The sequence below is a fragment of the Littorina saxatilis genome, linkage group LG7 (genome assembly GCF_037325665.1).
Source record: "Littorina saxatilis isolate snail1 linkage group LG7, US_GU_Lsax_2.0, whole genome shotgun sequence".
NCBI lineage: Eukaryota > Metazoa > Mollusca > Gastropoda > Littorinimorpha > Littorinidae > Littorina > Littorina saxatilis.
In genome coordinates this window covers 356,450-375,358 of record NC_090251.1, presented here as the reverse complement: position 1 = coordinate 375,358, position 18,909 = coordinate 356,450, and the positions used below count along the sequence as shown (strand labels likewise).

At 46.3% G+C, this 18,909-nt stretch overlaps 1 protein-coding gene across 5 annotated transcripts in view; it reads left to right on the top strand.

Annotated features, from left to right (window-relative positions):
* The window catches only part of LOC138970411 (nck-associated protein 1-like), a 147,833-nt gene that overhangs the window by 45,526 nt on the left and 83,398 nt on the right, over positions 1 to 18,909 (top strand). For all 5 annotated transcript variants that reach the window (XM_070342861.1, XM_070342860.1, XM_070342859.1 and 2 more), the window contains 6 exons: positions 4,688 to 4,841; positions 8,074 to 8,139; positions 10,687 to 10,783; positions 13,183 to 13,348; positions 17,379 to 17,470; positions 18,695 to 18,776. In XM_070342861.1, the coding sequence (XP_070198962.1) occupies positions 4,688 to 4,841; positions 8,074 to 8,139; positions 10,687 to 10,783; positions 13,183 to 13,348; positions 17,379 to 17,470; positions 18,695 to 18,776 (657 nt within the window). The remainder of the gene's footprint in view (positions 1 to 4,687; positions 4,842 to 8,073; positions 8,140 to 10,686; positions 10,784 to 13,182; positions 13,349 to 17,378; positions 17,471 to 18,694; positions 18,777 to 18,909) is intronic.

Genomic DNA, 18,909 nt, shown 5'->3' with positions numbered 1-18,909 from the left:
GGACAGACGATAAAAGGGGACAGACGATAAAAGGGGACAGACAGACGACAAAAGGGGACAGACTATAAAAGGGGACAGACGATAAAAGGGGACAGAGGACAAAAGGGGACAGACGATAAAAAGGGACAGACGATAAAAGGGGACAGACAATAAAAGAGGACAGACGATAAAAGGGGACAGACGATAAAAGGGGACAGACGATAAAAGGGGACAGACGATAAAAGGGGACAGAGGACAAAAGGGGACAGAGGACAAAAGGGGACAGACGATAAAAGGGGACAGACGATAAAAGGGACAGAGGATAAAAGGGGACAGACAATAAAAGGGGACAGACGATAAAAGGGAAGATGACAGAGAAAAGGAAGAAAATCAGTACAGAAGGGAACAGACGATAAAAGGGGACAGACGATAAAAGGGGACAGACGATAAAAGGGGACAGACGATAAAAGGGGACAGACAGACGACAAAAGGGGACAGACAGAGGACAATAGGGGACAGACGATAAAAGGGGACAGACGATAAAAGGGGACAGACGATAAAAGGGGACAGACAGACGACAAAAGGGGACAGACAGAGGACAAAAGGAGACAGACAATAAAAGGGGACAGACGATAAAAGGGGACAGACGATAAAAGGGGACAGACGATAAAAGGGGACAGACGATAAAAGGGGACAGACGATAAAAGGGGACAGAGGACAAAAGGGGACAGACGATAAAAGGGGACAGACGATAAAAGGGACAGAGGATAAAAGGGGACAGACAATAAAGGGGACAGAGGACAAAAGGGGACAGACAATAAAGGGGACAGAGGACAAAAGGGGACAGACGATAAAAGGGGACAGACGATAAAAGGGGACAGAGGACAAAAGGGGACAGACGATAAAAGGGGACAGACGATAAAAGGGGACAGACGATAAAAGGGGACAGAGGACAAAAGGGGACAGACGATAAAAGGGGACAGACGATAAAAGGGACAGAGGATAAAAGGGGACAGAGGATAAAAGGGGACAGACAATAAAGGGGACAGAGGACAAAAGGGGACAGACGATAAAAGGGGACAGAGGACAAAAGGGGACAGACGATAAAAGGGACAGAGGATAAAAGGGGACAGACAATAAAAGGGGACAGAGGACAAAAGGGGACAGACTATAAAAGGGGACAGACGATAAAAGGGGACAGAGGACAAAAGGGGACAGACGATAAAAGGGGACAGACGATAAAAGGGGACAGACGATAAAAGGGGACAGACGATAAAAGGGACAGAGGATAAAAGGGGACAGACAATAAAGGGGACAGAGGACAAAAGGGGACAGACGATAAAAGGGGACAGAGGACAAAAGGGGACAGACGATAAAAGGGGACAGACGATAAAAGGGGACAGACGATAAAAGGGGACAGACGATAAAAGGGAAGATGACAGAGAAAAGGAAGAAAATCAGTACAGAAGGGAACAGACGATAAAAGGGGACAGACGATAAAAGGGGACAGACGATAAAAGGGGACAGACAGACGATAAAAGGGGACAGACAATAAAAGGGGACAGACAGACAATAAAAGGGGACAGACAGACAATAAAAGGGGACAGACAGACAATAAAAGGGGACAGACGATAAAAGGGGACAGACAGACAATAAAAGGGGACAGAGGACAAAAGGGGACAGACGATAAAAGGGGACAGACAAGGGGACAGACGATAAAAGGGGACAGACGATAAAAGGGGACAGACGATAAAAGGGGACAGACAGATGATAAAAGGGGACAGACAAGGGGACAGACGATAAAAGGGGACAGACAAGGGGACAGACGATAAAAGGGGACAGACGATAAAAGGGAAGATGACAGAGAAAAGGAAGAAAATCAGTACAGAAGGGAACAGACGATAAAAGGGAACAGACGATAAAAGGGGACAGACGATAAAAGGGGACAGACGATAAAAGGGGACAGACAGACGACAAAAGGGGACAGACTATAAAAGGGGACAGACGATAAAAGGGGACAGAGGACAAAAGGGGACAGACGATAAAAGGGGACAGACGATAAAAGGGGACAGAGGACAAAAGGGGACAGACGATAAAAGGGGACAGACGATAAAAGGGACAGAGGATAAAAGGGGACAGACGATAAAAGGAGACAGACGATAAAAGGAGACAGACAATAAAAGGGGACAGAGGACAAAAGGGGACAGACGATAAAAGGGGACAGACGATAAAAGGGGACAGAGGACAAAAGGGGACAGACGATAAAAGGGGACAGACGATAAAAGGGGACAGACAATAAAAGGGGACAGACGATAAAAGGGGACAGACAATAAAAGGGGACAGACGATAAAAGGGACAGAGGATAAAAGGGGACAGACGATAAAAGGGGACAGACGATAAAAGGGGACAGAGGACAAAAGGGGACAGACGATAAAAGGGGACAGAGGACAAAAGGGGACAGACGATAAAAGGGAACAGACGATAAAAGGGGACAGACGATAAAAGGGGACAGACGATAAAAGGGGACATACAATAAAAGGGAACAGACGATAAAAGGGAACAGACGATAAAAGGGGACAGACGATAAAAGGGGACAGACGATAAAAGGGGACAGACGATAAAAGGGGACAGACGATAAAAGGGACAGAGGATAAAAGGGGACAGACGATAAAAGGAGACAGACGATAAAAGGAGACAGACAATAAAAGGGGACAGACGATAAAAGGGGACAGACGATAAAAGGGGACAGACGATAAAAGGGGACAGACGATAAAAGGGGACAGACGATAAAAGGGAAGATGACAGAGAAAAGGAAGAAAATCAGTACAGAAGGGAACAGACGATAAAAGGGGACAGACAATAAAAGGGGACAGACGATAAAAGGGGACAGACAATAAAAGGGGACAGACAATAAAAGGGGACAGACAGACAATAAAAGGGGACAGACAATAAAAGGGGACAGACAGACGATAAAAGGGGACAGACAAGGGGACAGACAGACGATAAAAGGGGACAGACAAGGGGACAGACGATAAAAGGGGACAGACGATAAAAGGGGACAGATGATAAAAGGGGACAGACAAGGGGACAGACAATAAAAGGGGACAGACAGACGATAAAAGGGGACAGACAATAAAAGGGAAGATGACAGAGAAAAGGAAGAAAATCAGTACAGAAGGGAACAGACGATAAAAGGGGACAGACGATAAAAGGGGACAGACAGACGATAAAAGGGGACAGACGATAAAAGGGGACAGACAAGGGGACAGACGATAAAAGGGGACAGACAATAAAAGGGGACAGATGATAAAAGGAGACAGACAATAAAAGGGGACAGACAGACGATAAAAGGGGACAGACGATAAAAGGGGACAGACAGACGATAAAAGGGGACAGACAATAAAAGGGGACAGACAGACGATAAAAGGGGACAGACGATAAAAGGGGACAGACAGACAATAAAAGGGGACAGACAGACAATAAAAGGGGACAGACAGACAATAAAAGGGGACAGACAGACAATAAAAGGGGACAGACAGACAATAAAAGGGGACAGACAGACAATAAAAGGGGACAGACAATAAAAGGGGACAGACGATAAAAGGGGACAGACAATAAAAGGGGACAGACAGACAATAAAAGGGGACAGACGATAAAAGGGGACAGACAGACAATAAAAGGGGACAGACAGACAATAAAAGGGGACAGACAGACGATAAAAGGGGACAGACAGACGATAAAAGGGGACAGACAATAAAAGGGGACAGACAGACAATAAAAGGGGACAGACAGACGATAAAAGGGGACAGACAGACGATAAAAGGGGACAGACAGACGATAAAAGGGGACAGACAGACGATAAAAGGGGACAGACAATAAAAGGGGACAGACAATAAAAGGGGACAGACAGACGATAAAAGGGGACAGACGATAAAAGGGGACAGACAATAAAAGGGGACAGACAGACAATAAAAGGGGACAGACAGACGATAAAAGGGGACAGACAATAAAAGGGGACAGACAGACAATAAAAGGGGACAGACAATAAAAGGGGACAGACGATAAAAGGGGACAGACAATAAAAGGGGACAGACAGACAATAAAAGGGGACAGACAGACAATAAAAGGGGACAGACAATAAAAGGGGACAGACAGACAATAAAAGGGGACAGACAGACAATAAAAGGGGACAGACAGACGATAAAAGGGGACAGACAATAAAAGGGGACAGACAGACGATAAAAGGGGACAGACAATAAAAGGGGACAGACGATAAAAGGGGACAGACAATAAAAGGGGACAGACGATAAAAGGGGACAGACAATAAAAGGGGACAGACAGACAATAAAAGGGGACAGACAATAAAAGGGGACAGACGATAAAAGGGGACAGACAATAAAAGGGGACAGACGATAAAAGGGGACAGACGATAAAAGGGGACAGACGATAAAAGGGGACAGACAATAAAAGGGGACAGACGATAAAAGGGGACAGACAGACAATAAAAGGGAAGATGACAGAGAAAAGGAAGAAAATCAGTACAGAAGGGGGCAGACGATAACACACCCCTGTTGACCTGATGTCCTGGACTGTTACAGTTGGTGTGATGCACTGTTACAGTTGGTGTGATGCACTGTTACAGTTGGTGTGATGCACTGTTACAGTTGGTGTGATGCACTGTTACAGTTGGTGTGATGCACTGTTACAGTTGGTGTGATGCTGTGCCACCAAGGCCTGACGGACCCCAACATGTACGGCCTGTGGAAAGCCACGCTAGAGTCGGGCTACATCCTGCAGCTGTGTCGCGACGAGGTTCTGCACATCCACTCCTATGTCTCCACCTTCTTTGAGAGTCTGCGCAGGTAAAGTGCTCACCTGTCAATCTAAGACAGTCAAGTCTTAACTTCTTTGAGATTCAGAGACAGTCAGGTCTTAACTTCTTTGAGATTCAGAGACAGTCAAGTCTTATTTTCTTTGAGATTCAGAGACAGTCAGGTCTTAACTTCTTTGAGAGTCAGAGACAGTCAGGTCTTAACTTCTTTGAGAGTCAGAGACAGTCAGGTCTTAACTTCTTTGAGAGTCAGAGACAGTCAGGTCTTAACTTCTTTGAGAGTCAGAGACAGTCAGGTTTTAACTTCTTTGAGAGTCTGAGACAGTCAGGTCTTAACTTCTTTGAGAGTCAGAGACAGTCAGGTCTTAACTTCTTTGAGAGTCTGAGACAGTCAGGTCTTAACTTCTTTGAGATTCAAAGACAGTCAGGTCTTAACTTCTTTGAGATTCAGAGACAGTCAGGTCTTAACTTCTTTGAGATTCAGAGACAGTCAGGTCTTAACTTCTTTGAGATTCAGAGACAGTCCGGTTTTAACTTCTTTGAGAATCAGAGACAGTCAGGTTTTAACTTCTTTGAGATTCAGAGACAGTCAGGTCTTAAATTCTTTGAGAGTCAGAGACAGTCAGGTTTTAACTTCTTTGAGAGTCAGAGACAGTCAGGTCTTAACTTCTTTGAGAGTCAGAGACAGTCAGGTTTTAACTTCTTTGAGAGTCAGAGACAGTCAGGTTTTAAATTTCCTTGAGAGTCAGAGACAGTCAGGTTTTAACTTCTTTGAGAGTCTGAGACAGTCAGGTCTTAACTTCTTTGAGATTCAGAGACAGTCAGGTCTTAACTTCTTTGAGAGTCAGTGACAGTCAGGTCTTAACTTCTTTGAGATTCAAAGACAGTCAGGTCTTAACTTCTTTGAGAGTTAGAGACAGTCAGGTCTTAACTTCTTTGAGAGTCAGAGACAGTCAGGTCTTAACTTCTTTGAGATTCAGAGACAGTCAGGTCTTAACTTCTTTGAGAGTCAGAGACAGTCAGGTCTTAACTTCTTTGAGAGTCAGAGACAGTCAGGTCTTAACTTCTTTGGGATTCAGAGACAGTCAGGTCTAAACTTCTTTGAGATTCAGAGACAGTCAGGTCTTAACGTCTTTGAGATTCAGAGACAGTCAGGTCTTAACTTCTTTGAGAGTCAGAGACAGTCAGGTCTTAACTTCTTTGAGAGTCAGAGACAGTCAGGTCTTAACTTCTTTGAGAGTCAGAGACAGTCAGGTCTTAACTTCTTTGAGAGTCAGAGACAGTCAGGTCTTAACTTCTTTGAGAGTCAGAGACAGTCAGGTTTTAACTTCTTTGAGATTCAGAGACAGTCATTTTTTAAACTTCTTTGAGAGTCAGAGACAGTCAGGTCTTAACTTCTTTGAGAGTCAGAGACAGTCAGGTCTTAACTTCTTTGAGAGTCAGAGACAGTCAGGTCTTAACTTCTTTGAGAGTCAGAGACAGTCAGGTTTTAACTTCTTTGAGAGTCTGAGACAGTCTGGTCTTAACTTCTTTGAGAGTCAGAGACAGTCAGGTCTTAACTTCTTTGAGAGTCTGAGACAGTCAGGTCTTAACTTCTTTGAGATTCAAAGACAGTCAGGTCTTAACTTCTTTGAGATTCAGAGACAGTCAGGTCTTAACTTCTTTGAGATTCAGAGACAGTCAGGTCTTAACTTCTTTGAGAGTCAGAGACAGTCAGGTTTTAACTTCTTTGAGAGTCAGAGACAGTCAGGTCTTAACTTCTTTGAGAGTCAGAGACAGTCAGGTTTTAACTTCTTTGAGAGTCAGAGACAGTCAGGTTTTAAATTTCCTTGAGAGTCAGAGACAGTCAGGTTTTAACTTCTTTGAGAGTCAGTGACAGTCAGGTCTTAACTTCTTTGAGATTCAAAGACAGTCAGGTCTTAACTTCTTTGAGAGTTAGAGACAGTCAGGTCTTAACTTCTTTGAGAGTCAGAGACAGTCAGGTCTTAACTTCTTTGAGATTCAGAGACAGTCAGGTCTTAACTTCTTTGAGAGTCAGAGACAGTCAGGTCTTAACTTCTTTGAGAGTCAGAGACAGTCAGGTCTTAACTTCTTTGGGATTCAGAGACAGTCAGGTCTTAACTTCTTTGAGATTCAGAGACAGTCAGGTCTTAACGTCTTTGAGATTCAGAGACAGTCAGGTCTTAACTTCTTTGAGAGTCAGAGACAGTCAGGTTTTAACTTCTTTGAGAGTCAGAGACAGTCAGGTTTTAACTTCTTTGAGAGTCTGTGACAGTCAGGTTTTAACTTCTTTGAGAGTCTGCGACAGTCAGGTTTTAACTTCTTTGAGATTCAGAGACAGTCAGGTCTTAACTTCTTTGTTATAGAAACTGTTTGCAGTCAGTATGTTATATGTTATACAAACTGTGTGCAGTCAGTATGTTATATGTTATACAAACTGTGTGCAGTCAGTATGTTATATGTTATACAAACTGTGTGCAGTCAGTATGTTATATGTTATACAAACTGTGTGCAGTCAGTATGTTATATGTTATACAAACTGTGTGCAGTCAGTATGTTATATGTTATACAAACTGTGTGCAGTCAGTATGTTATATGTTATACAAACTGTGTGCAGTCAGTATGTTATATGTTATACAAACTGTGTGCAGTCAGTATGTTATATGTTATACAAACTGTGTGCAGTCAGTATGTTATATGTTATACAAACTGTGTGCAGTCAGTATGTTATATGTTATACAAACTGTGTGCAGTCAGTATGTTATATGTTATACAAACTGTGTGCAGTCAGTATGTTATATGTTATACAAACTGTGTGCAGTCAGTATGTTATATGTTATACAAACTGTGTGCAGTCAGTATGTTATATGTTATACAAACTGTGTGCAGTCAGTATGTTATATGTTATACAAACTGTGTGCAGTCAGTATGTTATATGTTACACAAACTGTGTGCAGTCAGTATGTTATATGTTATACAAACTGTGTGCAGTCAGTATGTTATATGTTATACAAACTGTGTGCAGTCACTATGTTATATGTTATACAAACTGTGTGCAGTCACTATGTTATATGTTATACAAACTGTGTGCAGTCACTATGTTATATGTTATACAAACTGTGTGCAGTCAGTATGTTATATGTTATACAAACTGTGTGCAGTCAGTATGTTATATGTTATACAAACTGTGTGCAGTCAGTATGTTATATGTTACACAAACTGTGTGCAGTCAGTATGTTATATGTTATACAAACTGTGTGCAGTCAGCACGGGCACAACAAGAGGTCACAAGAGGTCAAGGATTTCCAGCAACAGGCGCTGTCCACTGCGTGAGTTTTGTCCCTCCGTCCGTCTGTCATCGATGTTTTAACTTTTGTACCTCCCTGCGTGATAGATGTTTTACCTTTGTCTTTCTTTCTTTCTTAACACGGCGTGAGTGTTTCTACTTTACTGCCTCCCTGCGTGATAGATGTTTTACCTTTGTCTTTCTTTCTTTCTTAACACGGCGTGAGTGTTTCTACTTTACTGCCTCCCTGCGTGATAGATGTTTTACCTTTGTCTCTCTTTGTTTCTTTCTTAACACGGCGTGAGTGTTTCTACTTTACTGCCTCCCTGCGTGATAGATGTTTTACCTTTCTTTCTTTCTTTCTTAACACGGCGTGAGTGTTTCTACTTTACTGCCTCCCTGCGTGATAGATGTTTTACCTTTCTTTCTTTCTTTCTTAACACGGCGTGAGTGTTTCTACTTTACTGCCTCCCTGCGTGATAGATGTTTTACCTTTGTCTTTCTTTCTTTCTTAACACGGCGTGAGTGTTTCTACTTTAGTGCCTCCCTGCGTGATAGATGTTTTACCTTTGTCTTTCTTTCTTTCTTAACACGGCGTGAGTGTTTCTACTTTACTGCCTCCCTGCGTGATAGATGTTTTACCTTTGTCTTTGTTTCTTTCTTAACACGGCGTGAGTGTTTCTACTTTACTGCCTCCCTGCGTGATAGATGTTTTACCTTTGTCTCTCTTTGTTTCTTTCTTAACACGGCGTGAGTGTTTCTACTTTACTGCCTCCCCGTGTTTTAGATGTTTTTATGAATGGTCTGGAGACGGGCGCAATGGCGTGGTGGTAAGACGACGCCCTCCTAATCGGGAGGTGGTGTTAGGTAACCCTAAGCCCTCCTAATGGGGAGGTGGTGGTAAGACGTCGCCCTCCTAATGGGGAGGTGGTGGTAAGACGTCGCCCTCCTAATCGGGAGGTGGTGGTAAGACGTCGCCCTCCTAATCGGGAGGTGGTGGTAAGACGTCGCCCTCCTAATCGGGAGGTGGTGGTAAGACATCGCCCTCCTAATCGGGAGGTGGTGGTAAGACGTCGCCCTCCTAATCGGGAGGTGGTGGTAAGACGTCGCCCTCCTAATCGGGAGGTGGTGGTAAGACGTCGCCCTCCTAATCGGGAGGTGGTGGTAAGACGTCGCCTTCCGAATGGGGAGGTGGTGGTAAGACGTCGCCCTCCTAATCGGGAGGTGGTGGTAAGACGTCGCCCTCCTAATCGGGAGGTGGTGGTAAGACATCGCCCTCCTAATCGGGAGGTGGTGGTAAGACGTCGCCCTCCTAATCGGGAGGTGGTGGTAAGACGTCGCCCTCCTAATCGGGAGGTGGTGGTAAGACGTCGCCCTCCTAATCGGGAGGTGGTGGTAAGACGTCGCCCTCCTAATCGGGAGGTGGTGGTAAGACGTCGCCCTCCTAATCGGGAGGTGGTGGTAAGACATCGCCCTCCTAATCGGGAGGTGGTGGTAAGACGTCGCCCTCCTAATCGGGAGGTGGTGGTAAGACGTCGCCCTCCTAATCGGGAGGTGGTGGTAAGACGTCGCCCTCCTAATCGGGAGGTGGTGGTAAGACGTCGCCCTCCTAATCGGGAGGTGGTGGTAAGACGTCGCCCTCCTAATCGGGAGGTGGTGGTAAGACGTCGCCCTCCTAATCGGGAGGTGGTGTTAGGTAACACTAAGCCCTCCTAATCGGGAGGTGGTGTTAGGTAACACTAAGCCCTCCTAATCGGGAGGTGGTGGTAAGACGTCGCCCTCCTAATCGGGAGGTGGTGGTAAGACGTCGCCCTCCTAATCGGGAGGTGGTGGTAAGACGTCGCCTTCCTAATGGGGAGGTCGTCAGTTCGAGATTTTTCTGATCTCCCAGGTCAACTTATGTGCAGACCTGCTAGTGACTTAACCCCCTTCGTGTGTACACGCAAGCACAAGACCAAGTGCGCACGGAAAAGATCCTGTAATCCATGTCGGAGTTCGGTGGGTTATGAGAAAGGAAAATACCCAGCATGCCTACCCAACGAAAGCGGAGTGAAGCTGACTATGCTCTCAGAGTATAGGGTGGGGAACCCAAATGGGCAAAAGAGCTCACACGTCACCAGAATTTCTGGAACGCTGAAGAAGAAGGTCTGGAGATATTTGACTCTTGCAGCCACAGCCAACCATTTTGAGGCGTGATTATTCAGCCGCAGGTTATTATGCAGTGTAGGAACTGACTTATAGTGTTGGGTGTGTTTAAGGTCTTAAGTGACTGAGTGTTGGGTGTGTTTCAGGTCTCAAGTGACTCACAGTGTTGGGTGTGTTTCAGGTCTCAAGTGACTGAGTGTTGGGTGTGTTTCAGGTCTCAAGTGACTATGTGTTGGGTGTGTTTCAGGTCTCAAGTGACTATGTGTTGGGTGTATTTCAGGTCTCAAGTGACGGAGTGTTGGGTGTGTTTCAGGTCTCAAGTGACGGAGTGTTGGGTGTGTTTCAGGTCTCAAGTGACGGAGTGTTGGGTGTGTTTCAGGTCTCAAGTGACGGAGTGTTGGGTGTATTTCAGGTCTCAAGTGACGGAGTGTTGGGTGTGTTTCAGGTCAGGCATTCACCGAGAGCGACGCAAGTTCCTGCGCACAACACTAAGACAGTTGACACTGGTCTTCACCGAGGAGCCCGGTCTGCTGGGGCCAAAGGTCAGTGGCTGTGTGGAGGGGGTTGTTTGGCAGTGTGGGTGTGGAGGGGGTTGTTTTGCAGTGTGTATGTGTGGATGGGGTTATTTTGCAGTGTGTGTGTGGAGGGGGTTGTTTTGCAGTGTGTGTGTGGAGGGGGTTGTTTTGCAGTGTGGGTGTGGAGGGGGTTGTTTTGCAGTGTGTGTGTGTGGAGGGGGTTGTTTTGCAGTGTGTGTGGAGGGGTTGTTTTGCCGTGTGTGTGTGAAGGGGGTTGTTTTGCAGTGTGTGTGTGTGTGGAGGGGGTTGGTTTGCAGTGTGTATGTGTGGAGGGGGTTGTTGTGCAGTGTGTGTGTGGAGGGGGTTGTTTTGCAGTGTGGGTGTGTGGAGGGGGTTGTTTTGCAGTGTGTGTGTGTGTGGAGGGGGTTGTTTTGCAGTGTGTGTGTGTGGAGGGGTTGTTTTGCAGTGTGTGTGTGTGGAGGGGGTTGGTTTGCAGTGTTTATGTGTGGAGGGGGTTGTTTTGCAGTGTGTGTGTGGAGGGGGTTGTTTTGCAGTGTGGGTGTGTGGAGGGGGTTGTTTTGCAGTGTGTGTGTGTGGAGGGGGTTGTTTTGCAGTGTGTGTGTGGAGGGGGTTGTTTTGCAGTGTGTGTGGAGGGGGTTGTTTTGCAGTGTGTATGTGTGGAGGGGGTTGTTTTGCAGTGTGTGTGTGTGGAGAGGGTTGTTTTGCAGTGTGTGTGTGGAGGGGGTTGTTTTGCAGTGTGTGTGGAGGGGGTTGTTTTGCAGTGTGTATGTGTGGAGGGGGTTGTTTTGCAGTGTGTGTGTGGAGGGGGTTGTTTTGCAGTGTGTGTGGAGGGGGTTGTTTTGCAGTGTGTATGTGTGGAGGGGGTTGTTTTGCAGTGTGTGTGTGGAGGGGGTTGTTTTGCAGTGTGTGTGGAGGGGGTTGTTTTGCAGTGTGGGTGGAGGGGGTTTTGCAGTGTATGTGTGGAGGGGGTTGTTTTGCAGTGTGTGTGTGGAGGGGGTTGTTTTGCAGTGTGTGTGTGTGGAGGGGGTTGTTTTGCAGTGTGTGTGTGTGGAGGGGGTTGTTTTGCGGTGTGGGTGTATGGAGGGGGTTGTTTTGCAGTGTGGGTGTGTGGAGGGGGTTGTTTTGCAGTGTGTGTGTGTGGAAAGGGTTGTTTTGCAGTGTGGGTGTGTGAAGGGGGTTGTTTTGCAGTGTGTGTGTGTGGAGGGGGTTGTTTTGCAGTGTGGGTGTGTGGAGGGGGTTGTTTTGCAGTGTGTGTGTGTGAAGGGGGTTGTTTTGCAGTGTGGGTGTGTGGAGGGGGTTGTTTTGCAGTGTGTGTGTGTGAAGGGGGTTGTTTTGCAGTGTGGGTGTGTGGAGGGGGTTGTTTTGCAGTGTGTGTGTGTGGAGGGGGTTGTTTTGCAGTGTTGGTGTATGGAGGGGGTTGTTTTGCAGTGTGGGTGTGTGGAGGGGGTTGTTTTGCAGTGTGTGTGTGTGGAGAGGGTTGTTTTGCAGTGTGTGTGTGTGGAGGGGGTTGTTTTGCAGTGTGTGTGGAGGGGGTTGTTTTGCAGTGTGTGTCGAGGGGGTTGTTTTGCAGTGTGTGTGTGGAGGGGGTTGCTTTGCAGTGCGTGTGTGGATGGGGTTGTTTTGCAGTTTGTGTGTGAAAGGGGTTTTGCAGTGTGTGTGTCGAGGGGGTTGTTTTGCAGTGTGTGTGTGGAGGGGGTTGCTTTGCAGTGCGTGTGTGGATGGGGTTGTTTTGCAGTGTGGGTGTGTGGATGGGGTTGTTTTGCAGTGTGTGTGTGTGGAGATGGTTGTTTTGCAGTGTTTGTGTGGAGGCGGTTTTGCAGTGTTTGTGTGTGTTTCAGGTCTCAAGTGACTCACAGTGTTGGGTGTGTTTCAGGTCTCAAGTGACTGAGTGTTGGGTGTGTTTCAGGTCTCAAGTGACTATGTGTTGGGTGTGTTTCAGGTCTCAAGTGACTATGTGTTGGGTGTATTTCAGGTCTCAAGTGACGGAGTGTTGGGTGTGTTTCAGGTCTCAAGTGACGGAGTGTTGGGTGTGTTTCAGGTCTCAAGTGACGGAGTGTTGGGTGTGTTTCAGGTCTCAAGTGACTATGTGTGGGGGTTGTTTTGCAGTGTGTGTGTGGAGGGGGATGTTTTGCAGTGTGTGTGTGGGGGGGGTCGTTTTGCAGTGTGGGGGAGATGTTTAAGTTTTGCAGCGGGGGGGGGGGGGGGGGGGGGGGGGGGGGGGGAGGGTGGGTGGTTGGTTTTTGTCAGTGATCACCACATGATGCTGGTTGGTGTGGGTATGGGGGTGGTAACTGGTTTGCTGTGTGTGTTGCATGGTGTGTACTGTATGTGTTAGATACTCTGATGAAGGTGCTGAAGTGTGTACCGTTAACTGTGTGTGTTATATAGTGTGTACTGTGTTACAGGCGCTTTACGTGTTCAAGGCACTGTCGATGGCACAAGACGAGGTTCACTGGGTGTTGCGTCACGTGGCCAACCCTCCATCACGGCGACACAACGTCAGACTGCCACAGGAAGACTTTCATGATCGTCAGCTGCCTGAACTGCTCTTCTACATGGAGGAGTTGAGAGGTGCGTGGTCTTGTCTTGTCTTGTCTTGTCTTGTCTTGTCTTATTTTGTCTTGTCTGTTCTGCTCTCTCTTCTACATGGAGGAATTGAGAGGTGCATGGTCTTGTCTTGTCTTGTCTTGTCTTGTCTTGTCTGTTCTGCTCTCTCTTCTACATGGAGGAGTTGAGAGGTGCATGGTCTTGTCTTGTCTTGTCTTGTCTTGTCTTGTCTTATTTTGTCTTGTCTGTTCTGCTCTCTCTTCTACATGGAGGAATTGAGAGGTGCATGGTCTTGTCTTGTCTTGTCTTGTCTTGTCTGTTCTGCTCTCTCTTCTACATGGAGGAGTTGAGAGGTGCGTGGTCTTGTCTTGTCTTGTCTTGTCTTGTCTTGTTCTTGTGTGTTCTGCTCTCTCTTCTACATGGAGGAGTTGAGAGGTGCGTGGTCTTGTCTTGTCTTGTCTTATTTTGTCTGTTCTGCTCTCTCTTCTACATGGAGGAATTGAGAGGTGCATGGTCTTGTCTTGTCTTGTTTTGTCTTGTGTGTTCTGCTCTCTCTTCTACATGGAGGAATTGAGAGGTGCATGGTCTTGTCTTGTCTTGTCTTGTCTTATTTTAGGGTTAGTACCTAATGAATGAGTTTGGTCATTAAAAGTCGGAAACTTGTAATTAAAATTATTTTTTTATTAAACAATCCAAAAACAATTTCATCTTATTCTTCGTCATTTTCTGATTCCAAAAACATATACATATGTTATATTTGGATTACAAACAAGCTCTGAAAATTAAAAATATGAAAATTATGATTAAAATTGATTTTCTGAAATCAATTTAAAAACAATTTCATCTTATTCCTTGTCGGTCCCTGATTCCAAAAACATATAGATATGTTATGTTTGGATTTAAAACAAACTCAGTAAGCTAAAAAGAATAGACAGAAAAGCGTGTTATCCTGCTCAGCGCGACCACTACCGCACTATTCTGCATGGCTTGTCGATTTCACTGCCTTCGCCACGAGCGGTGGACTGACGAAACTACGAGTATGTGGTCTTGGTGAAAAAAGCAGTGCGTTCAGTTTCATTCTGTGAGTTCGACAGCTTGACTAAATGTTGTTATTTCGCCTTACGCGACTTGTTGTCTGATGAAGCTTCCATAAGCGAAAATTTGTACCGTCTTGTCTCGTTCTTGTATCGTACAGTATTCCTTTGTTTTTTAACTTTGTTCATCTTACCACAGTCACTTCGTTGTTTAGATTTTGTCTTATTTTGTCTTGTCTGTTCTGCTCTCTCTTCTACATGGAGGAATTGAGAGGTGCATGGTGTTGGTCTTGTGTTGGGTTGTGTTGTGTGTACTGCACTCTCTTGTGTTATGCTATGTGACACCTGTGTTGTGCTGTGTGACACCTGTGTTGTGCTGTGTGACACCTGTGTTGTGCTGTGTGACACCTGTGTTGTGCTGTGTGACACCTGTGTTGTGCTGTGTGACACCTGTGTTGTGCTGTGTGACACCTGTGTTGTGCTGTGTGACACCTGTGTTGTGCTGTGTGACACCTGTGTTGTGCTGTGCAGACCTGTTTACAGTACACATTGGGTGTTTTTTTTCGGCTACACATATCACAATCCGTAATTTTCTTCATCTCGCTTGACCGATCCATTTTCCAATCCATGTTTTTTGCCAGCAGTCGTTTGCTGCGTGCAGCGCGTAAAGCGCCCGCGGGCGTTGCATTGCAGCTTGTTAATGCCGAATGGGCTTCTCCAAGGGAATGCCGGGCACAACTGAACGCGGGCGTTTCGACACAATGGCTGAACGCAGAGCACACGAAAGTGAAGATGAGAACTGTGAAGAAAATGATTCCGAAAGGCCACCGACCCAAAAGAAAAAGACGAGCAATGCGCCGAACCAAGTCTTTCTGCCAAAATATCATCAGGACTACCCATGCCTTGTCTCTTCGCGGAAAGGAAAACATCATGCTCATTGCACTGTCTGCAATTCCCATTTTTCCGTCAGTCACGGTGGAAAGTTTGATTGTACCCGTCATGTGAATAGTAAATCCCACAAGGAAATGGACGAAGTGACTCAAGCGAAAGGCAAACCGAAACAAAAGAAAATGGATGGCTTTGTGAAAAAGGTGCCGACAAGGAGGCAGAGGACAAGGCAAAAAAGACTTTTGAAAGGTCTGTCTATGTGCACATGTTGTTGGTTTTGTGCAGTGCTTCGTCAACCATAATGTGTTTTGTGCGGTGCTTCGTCAACCATAATGTGTTTTGTGCAGTGCTTCGTCAACCATAATGTGTTTTGTGCAGTGCTTCGTCAACCATAATGTGTTTTGTGCAGTGCTTCGTCAACCATAATGTGTTTTATTTGGTGAAATTTGGTTCTTTAAATCCTTGTGCGCTGTGTAACTTGATTGATGAAGCTATAAATAAATGCAAACTACATCAATACATGTGGTAAAAAGTAGCAATCATTGTTCTTGTTGTTGTGATAGGTCGACGAGAAATTCTACACATTCAATTACAAAACTACACATTTGCTTCATTTTGCTCCCGGAAAATACACATGCAATGTTTTAGGGGTAAACAGGTCTGGCTGTGTGACACCTGTGTTGTGCTATGTGACACCTGTGTTGTGCTGTGTGACACCTGTGTTGTGTGTTCTGCACTCTCTTGTGTTGTGCTATGTGACACCTGTGTTGTGCTGTGTGACACCTGTGTTGTGTGTTCTGCACTCTCTTGTGTTGTGCTATGTGACACCTGTGTTGTGCTGTGTGACACCTGTGTTGTGTGTTCTGCACTCTCTTGTGTTGTGCTATGTGACACCTGTGTTGTGCACCGCAACACGGTGGCCTAGTGGTAAGGTGTCCGCCCAGTGAGCGGGAGGTCGTGGGTTCGAATCCCGGCCGGGTCATACCTAAGACTTTAAAATTGGCAATCTAGTGGCTGCTCCGCCTGGTGTTTGGCATTATGGGGTTAGTGCTAGGACTGGTTGGTCCGGTGTCAGAATAATGTGACTGGGTGAGACATGAAGCCTGTGCTGCGACTTCTGTCTTGTGTGTGGCACACGTTAAATGTCAAAGCAGCACCGCCCTGATATCACCCTTCGTGGTGGACTGGGCGTTAAACAAAAAAACAAACCTGTGTTGTGCTATGTGACACCTGTGTTGTGCTGTGTGACACCTGTGTTGTGCTGTGTGACACCTGTGTTGTGCTGTGTGACACCTGTGTTGTGCTGTGTGACACATGTGTTGTGCTGTGTGACACCTGTGTTGTGCTATGTGACACCTGTGGTGTGCTGTGTGACACCTGTGTTGTGCTGTGTGACACCTGTGTTGTGCTGTGTGACACCTGTGTTGTGCTGTGTGACACCTGTGTTGTGCTGTGTGACACCTGTGTTGTGCTGTGTGACACCTGTGTTGTGCTGTGTGACACCTCTGTTGTGCTGTGTGACACCTGTGGTGTGCTGTGTGACACCTGTGTTGTGCTGTGTGACACCTGTGTTGTGCTGTGTGACACCTGTGTTGTGCTGTGTGACACCTGTGTTGTGCTGTGTGACAGCTGTGGTGTGCTGTGTGACACCTGTGTTGTGCTGTGTGACAGCTGTGTTGTGCTGTGTGACACCTGTGTTGTGCTGTGTGACACCTGTGTTGTGCTATGTGACACCTGTGTTGTGCTATGTGACACCTGTGGTGTGCTGTGTGACACCTGTGTTGTGCTGTGTGACACCTGTGGTGTGCTGTGTGACAGCTGTGGTGTGCTGTGTGACATCTGTGTTGTGCTGTGTGACAGCTGTGTTGTGCTATGTGACACCTGTGTTGTGCTATGTGACACCTGTGTTGTGCTGTGTGACACCTGTGGTGTGCTGTGTGACAGCTGTGGTGTGCTGTGTGACACCTGTGGTGTGCTGTGTGACACCTGTGTTGTGCTATGTGACACCTGTGTTGTGCTGTGTGACAGCTGTGGTGTGCTGTGTGACACCTGTGTTGTGCTGTGTGACACCTGTGTTGTGCTGTTTGACAGCTGTGGTGTGCTGTGTGACACCTGTGTTGTGCTGTTTACAGGGCTGGTGAAGAAGTACAACCAGGTGATGCAGAGGTATTACGTGCAGTACCTGTCCAACTATGATGCTGTCTGCCTCAACTCCATCATACAGGTAACTCCATCATACAGGTAACTCCCTCACACACTCCCACTGTAGGGATGGATGGCCGTCAACTCCATCATACAGGTAACTCCCTCACACACTCCCACTGTAGGGATGGATGGCCGTCAACTCCATCATACAGGTAACTCCCTCACACACTCCCACTGTAGGGATGGATGGCCGTCAACTCCATCATACAGGTAACTCCCTCACACACTCCCACTGTAGGGATGGATGGCCGTCAACTCCATCATACAGGTAACTCCCTCACACACTCCCACTGTAGGGATGGATGGCCGTCAACTAAAACATCAACTTGGTGCTTCTTTTTCAGGTACAGCAGTCCCTCTCATGAACGGACACCCTTGGGCCATAGCAACACTGTCCGTACATTGCAGGTACAGCAGTCCCTCTCATGAACGGACACCCTTGGGCCATAGCAAAACTGTCCGTACATTGCAGGGACTGCTGTATTATTTGAAGCGAGAGCTTTGAAATTTGACTCAAATGTAATGTTTGATGACCTTCAGGCATGACCCAAGTCTCGTAGTCCCTTGTCAAGTTTCAAGGTCGAGGAGGTGTCAAGTTTGGGATGTGAATGTTTTTGAAGCTGTTCACACTTCCACCTTTTGATGACCTCCCAGCATCACCTCAGTCTGGTTGATCCTGGTCAAAGTTCAAGGTTAAGGTAGAATGGAATCTGAGCAGAATGAAATTATCATTTTATTGAACGTTTATGGATCTAAAGCAGCATATAATTTGTTTGTGATTCACAATGCTTGTGATGAAGATGAGTCGTATCAGCATTTGCTCCTCTTTGAATTGTGCAAGATGACACCGACCTGTCCTCAGTTAGTAACCATGGTTATGATTGTGTGGAATTGTACAAGATGACACTGACCTGTCCTCAGTAGTAACCATGGTTATGATTGTGTGGAATCTACAAGACTTTGACTGTTACAGGCCATCGCCATGGTAATGATTGTGTGGAATTGTACAAGACTTTGACTGTTACAGGCCATCACCATGGTAATGATTGTGATGAATTGTACACGACTTTGACTGTTACAGGCCATCACCATGGTAATGATTGTGATGAATTGTACAAGACTTTGACTGTTACAGGCCATCGCCATGGTAATGATTGTGATGAATTGCACAAGACTTTGACTGTTACAGGCCATCGCCATGGTAATGATTGTGATGAATTGTACAAGACTTTGACTGTTACAGGCCATCGCCATGGTACCAGAGGATGAGTCTGTGATCCTGTCTTCCTTCTACAATACCATGGTGTCTTTGTCCATCAAACAGGGTGAGTACCCTCCCCCTTCCCCCCCCCCCCCTTTCCCCACATTGGGTCTCTGTCCATAAGGCAGTGTGAGTACCCCCCCCCCCTTTCCCCACATTGGGTCTCTGTCCATAAGGCAGTGTGAGTACCCCCCCCC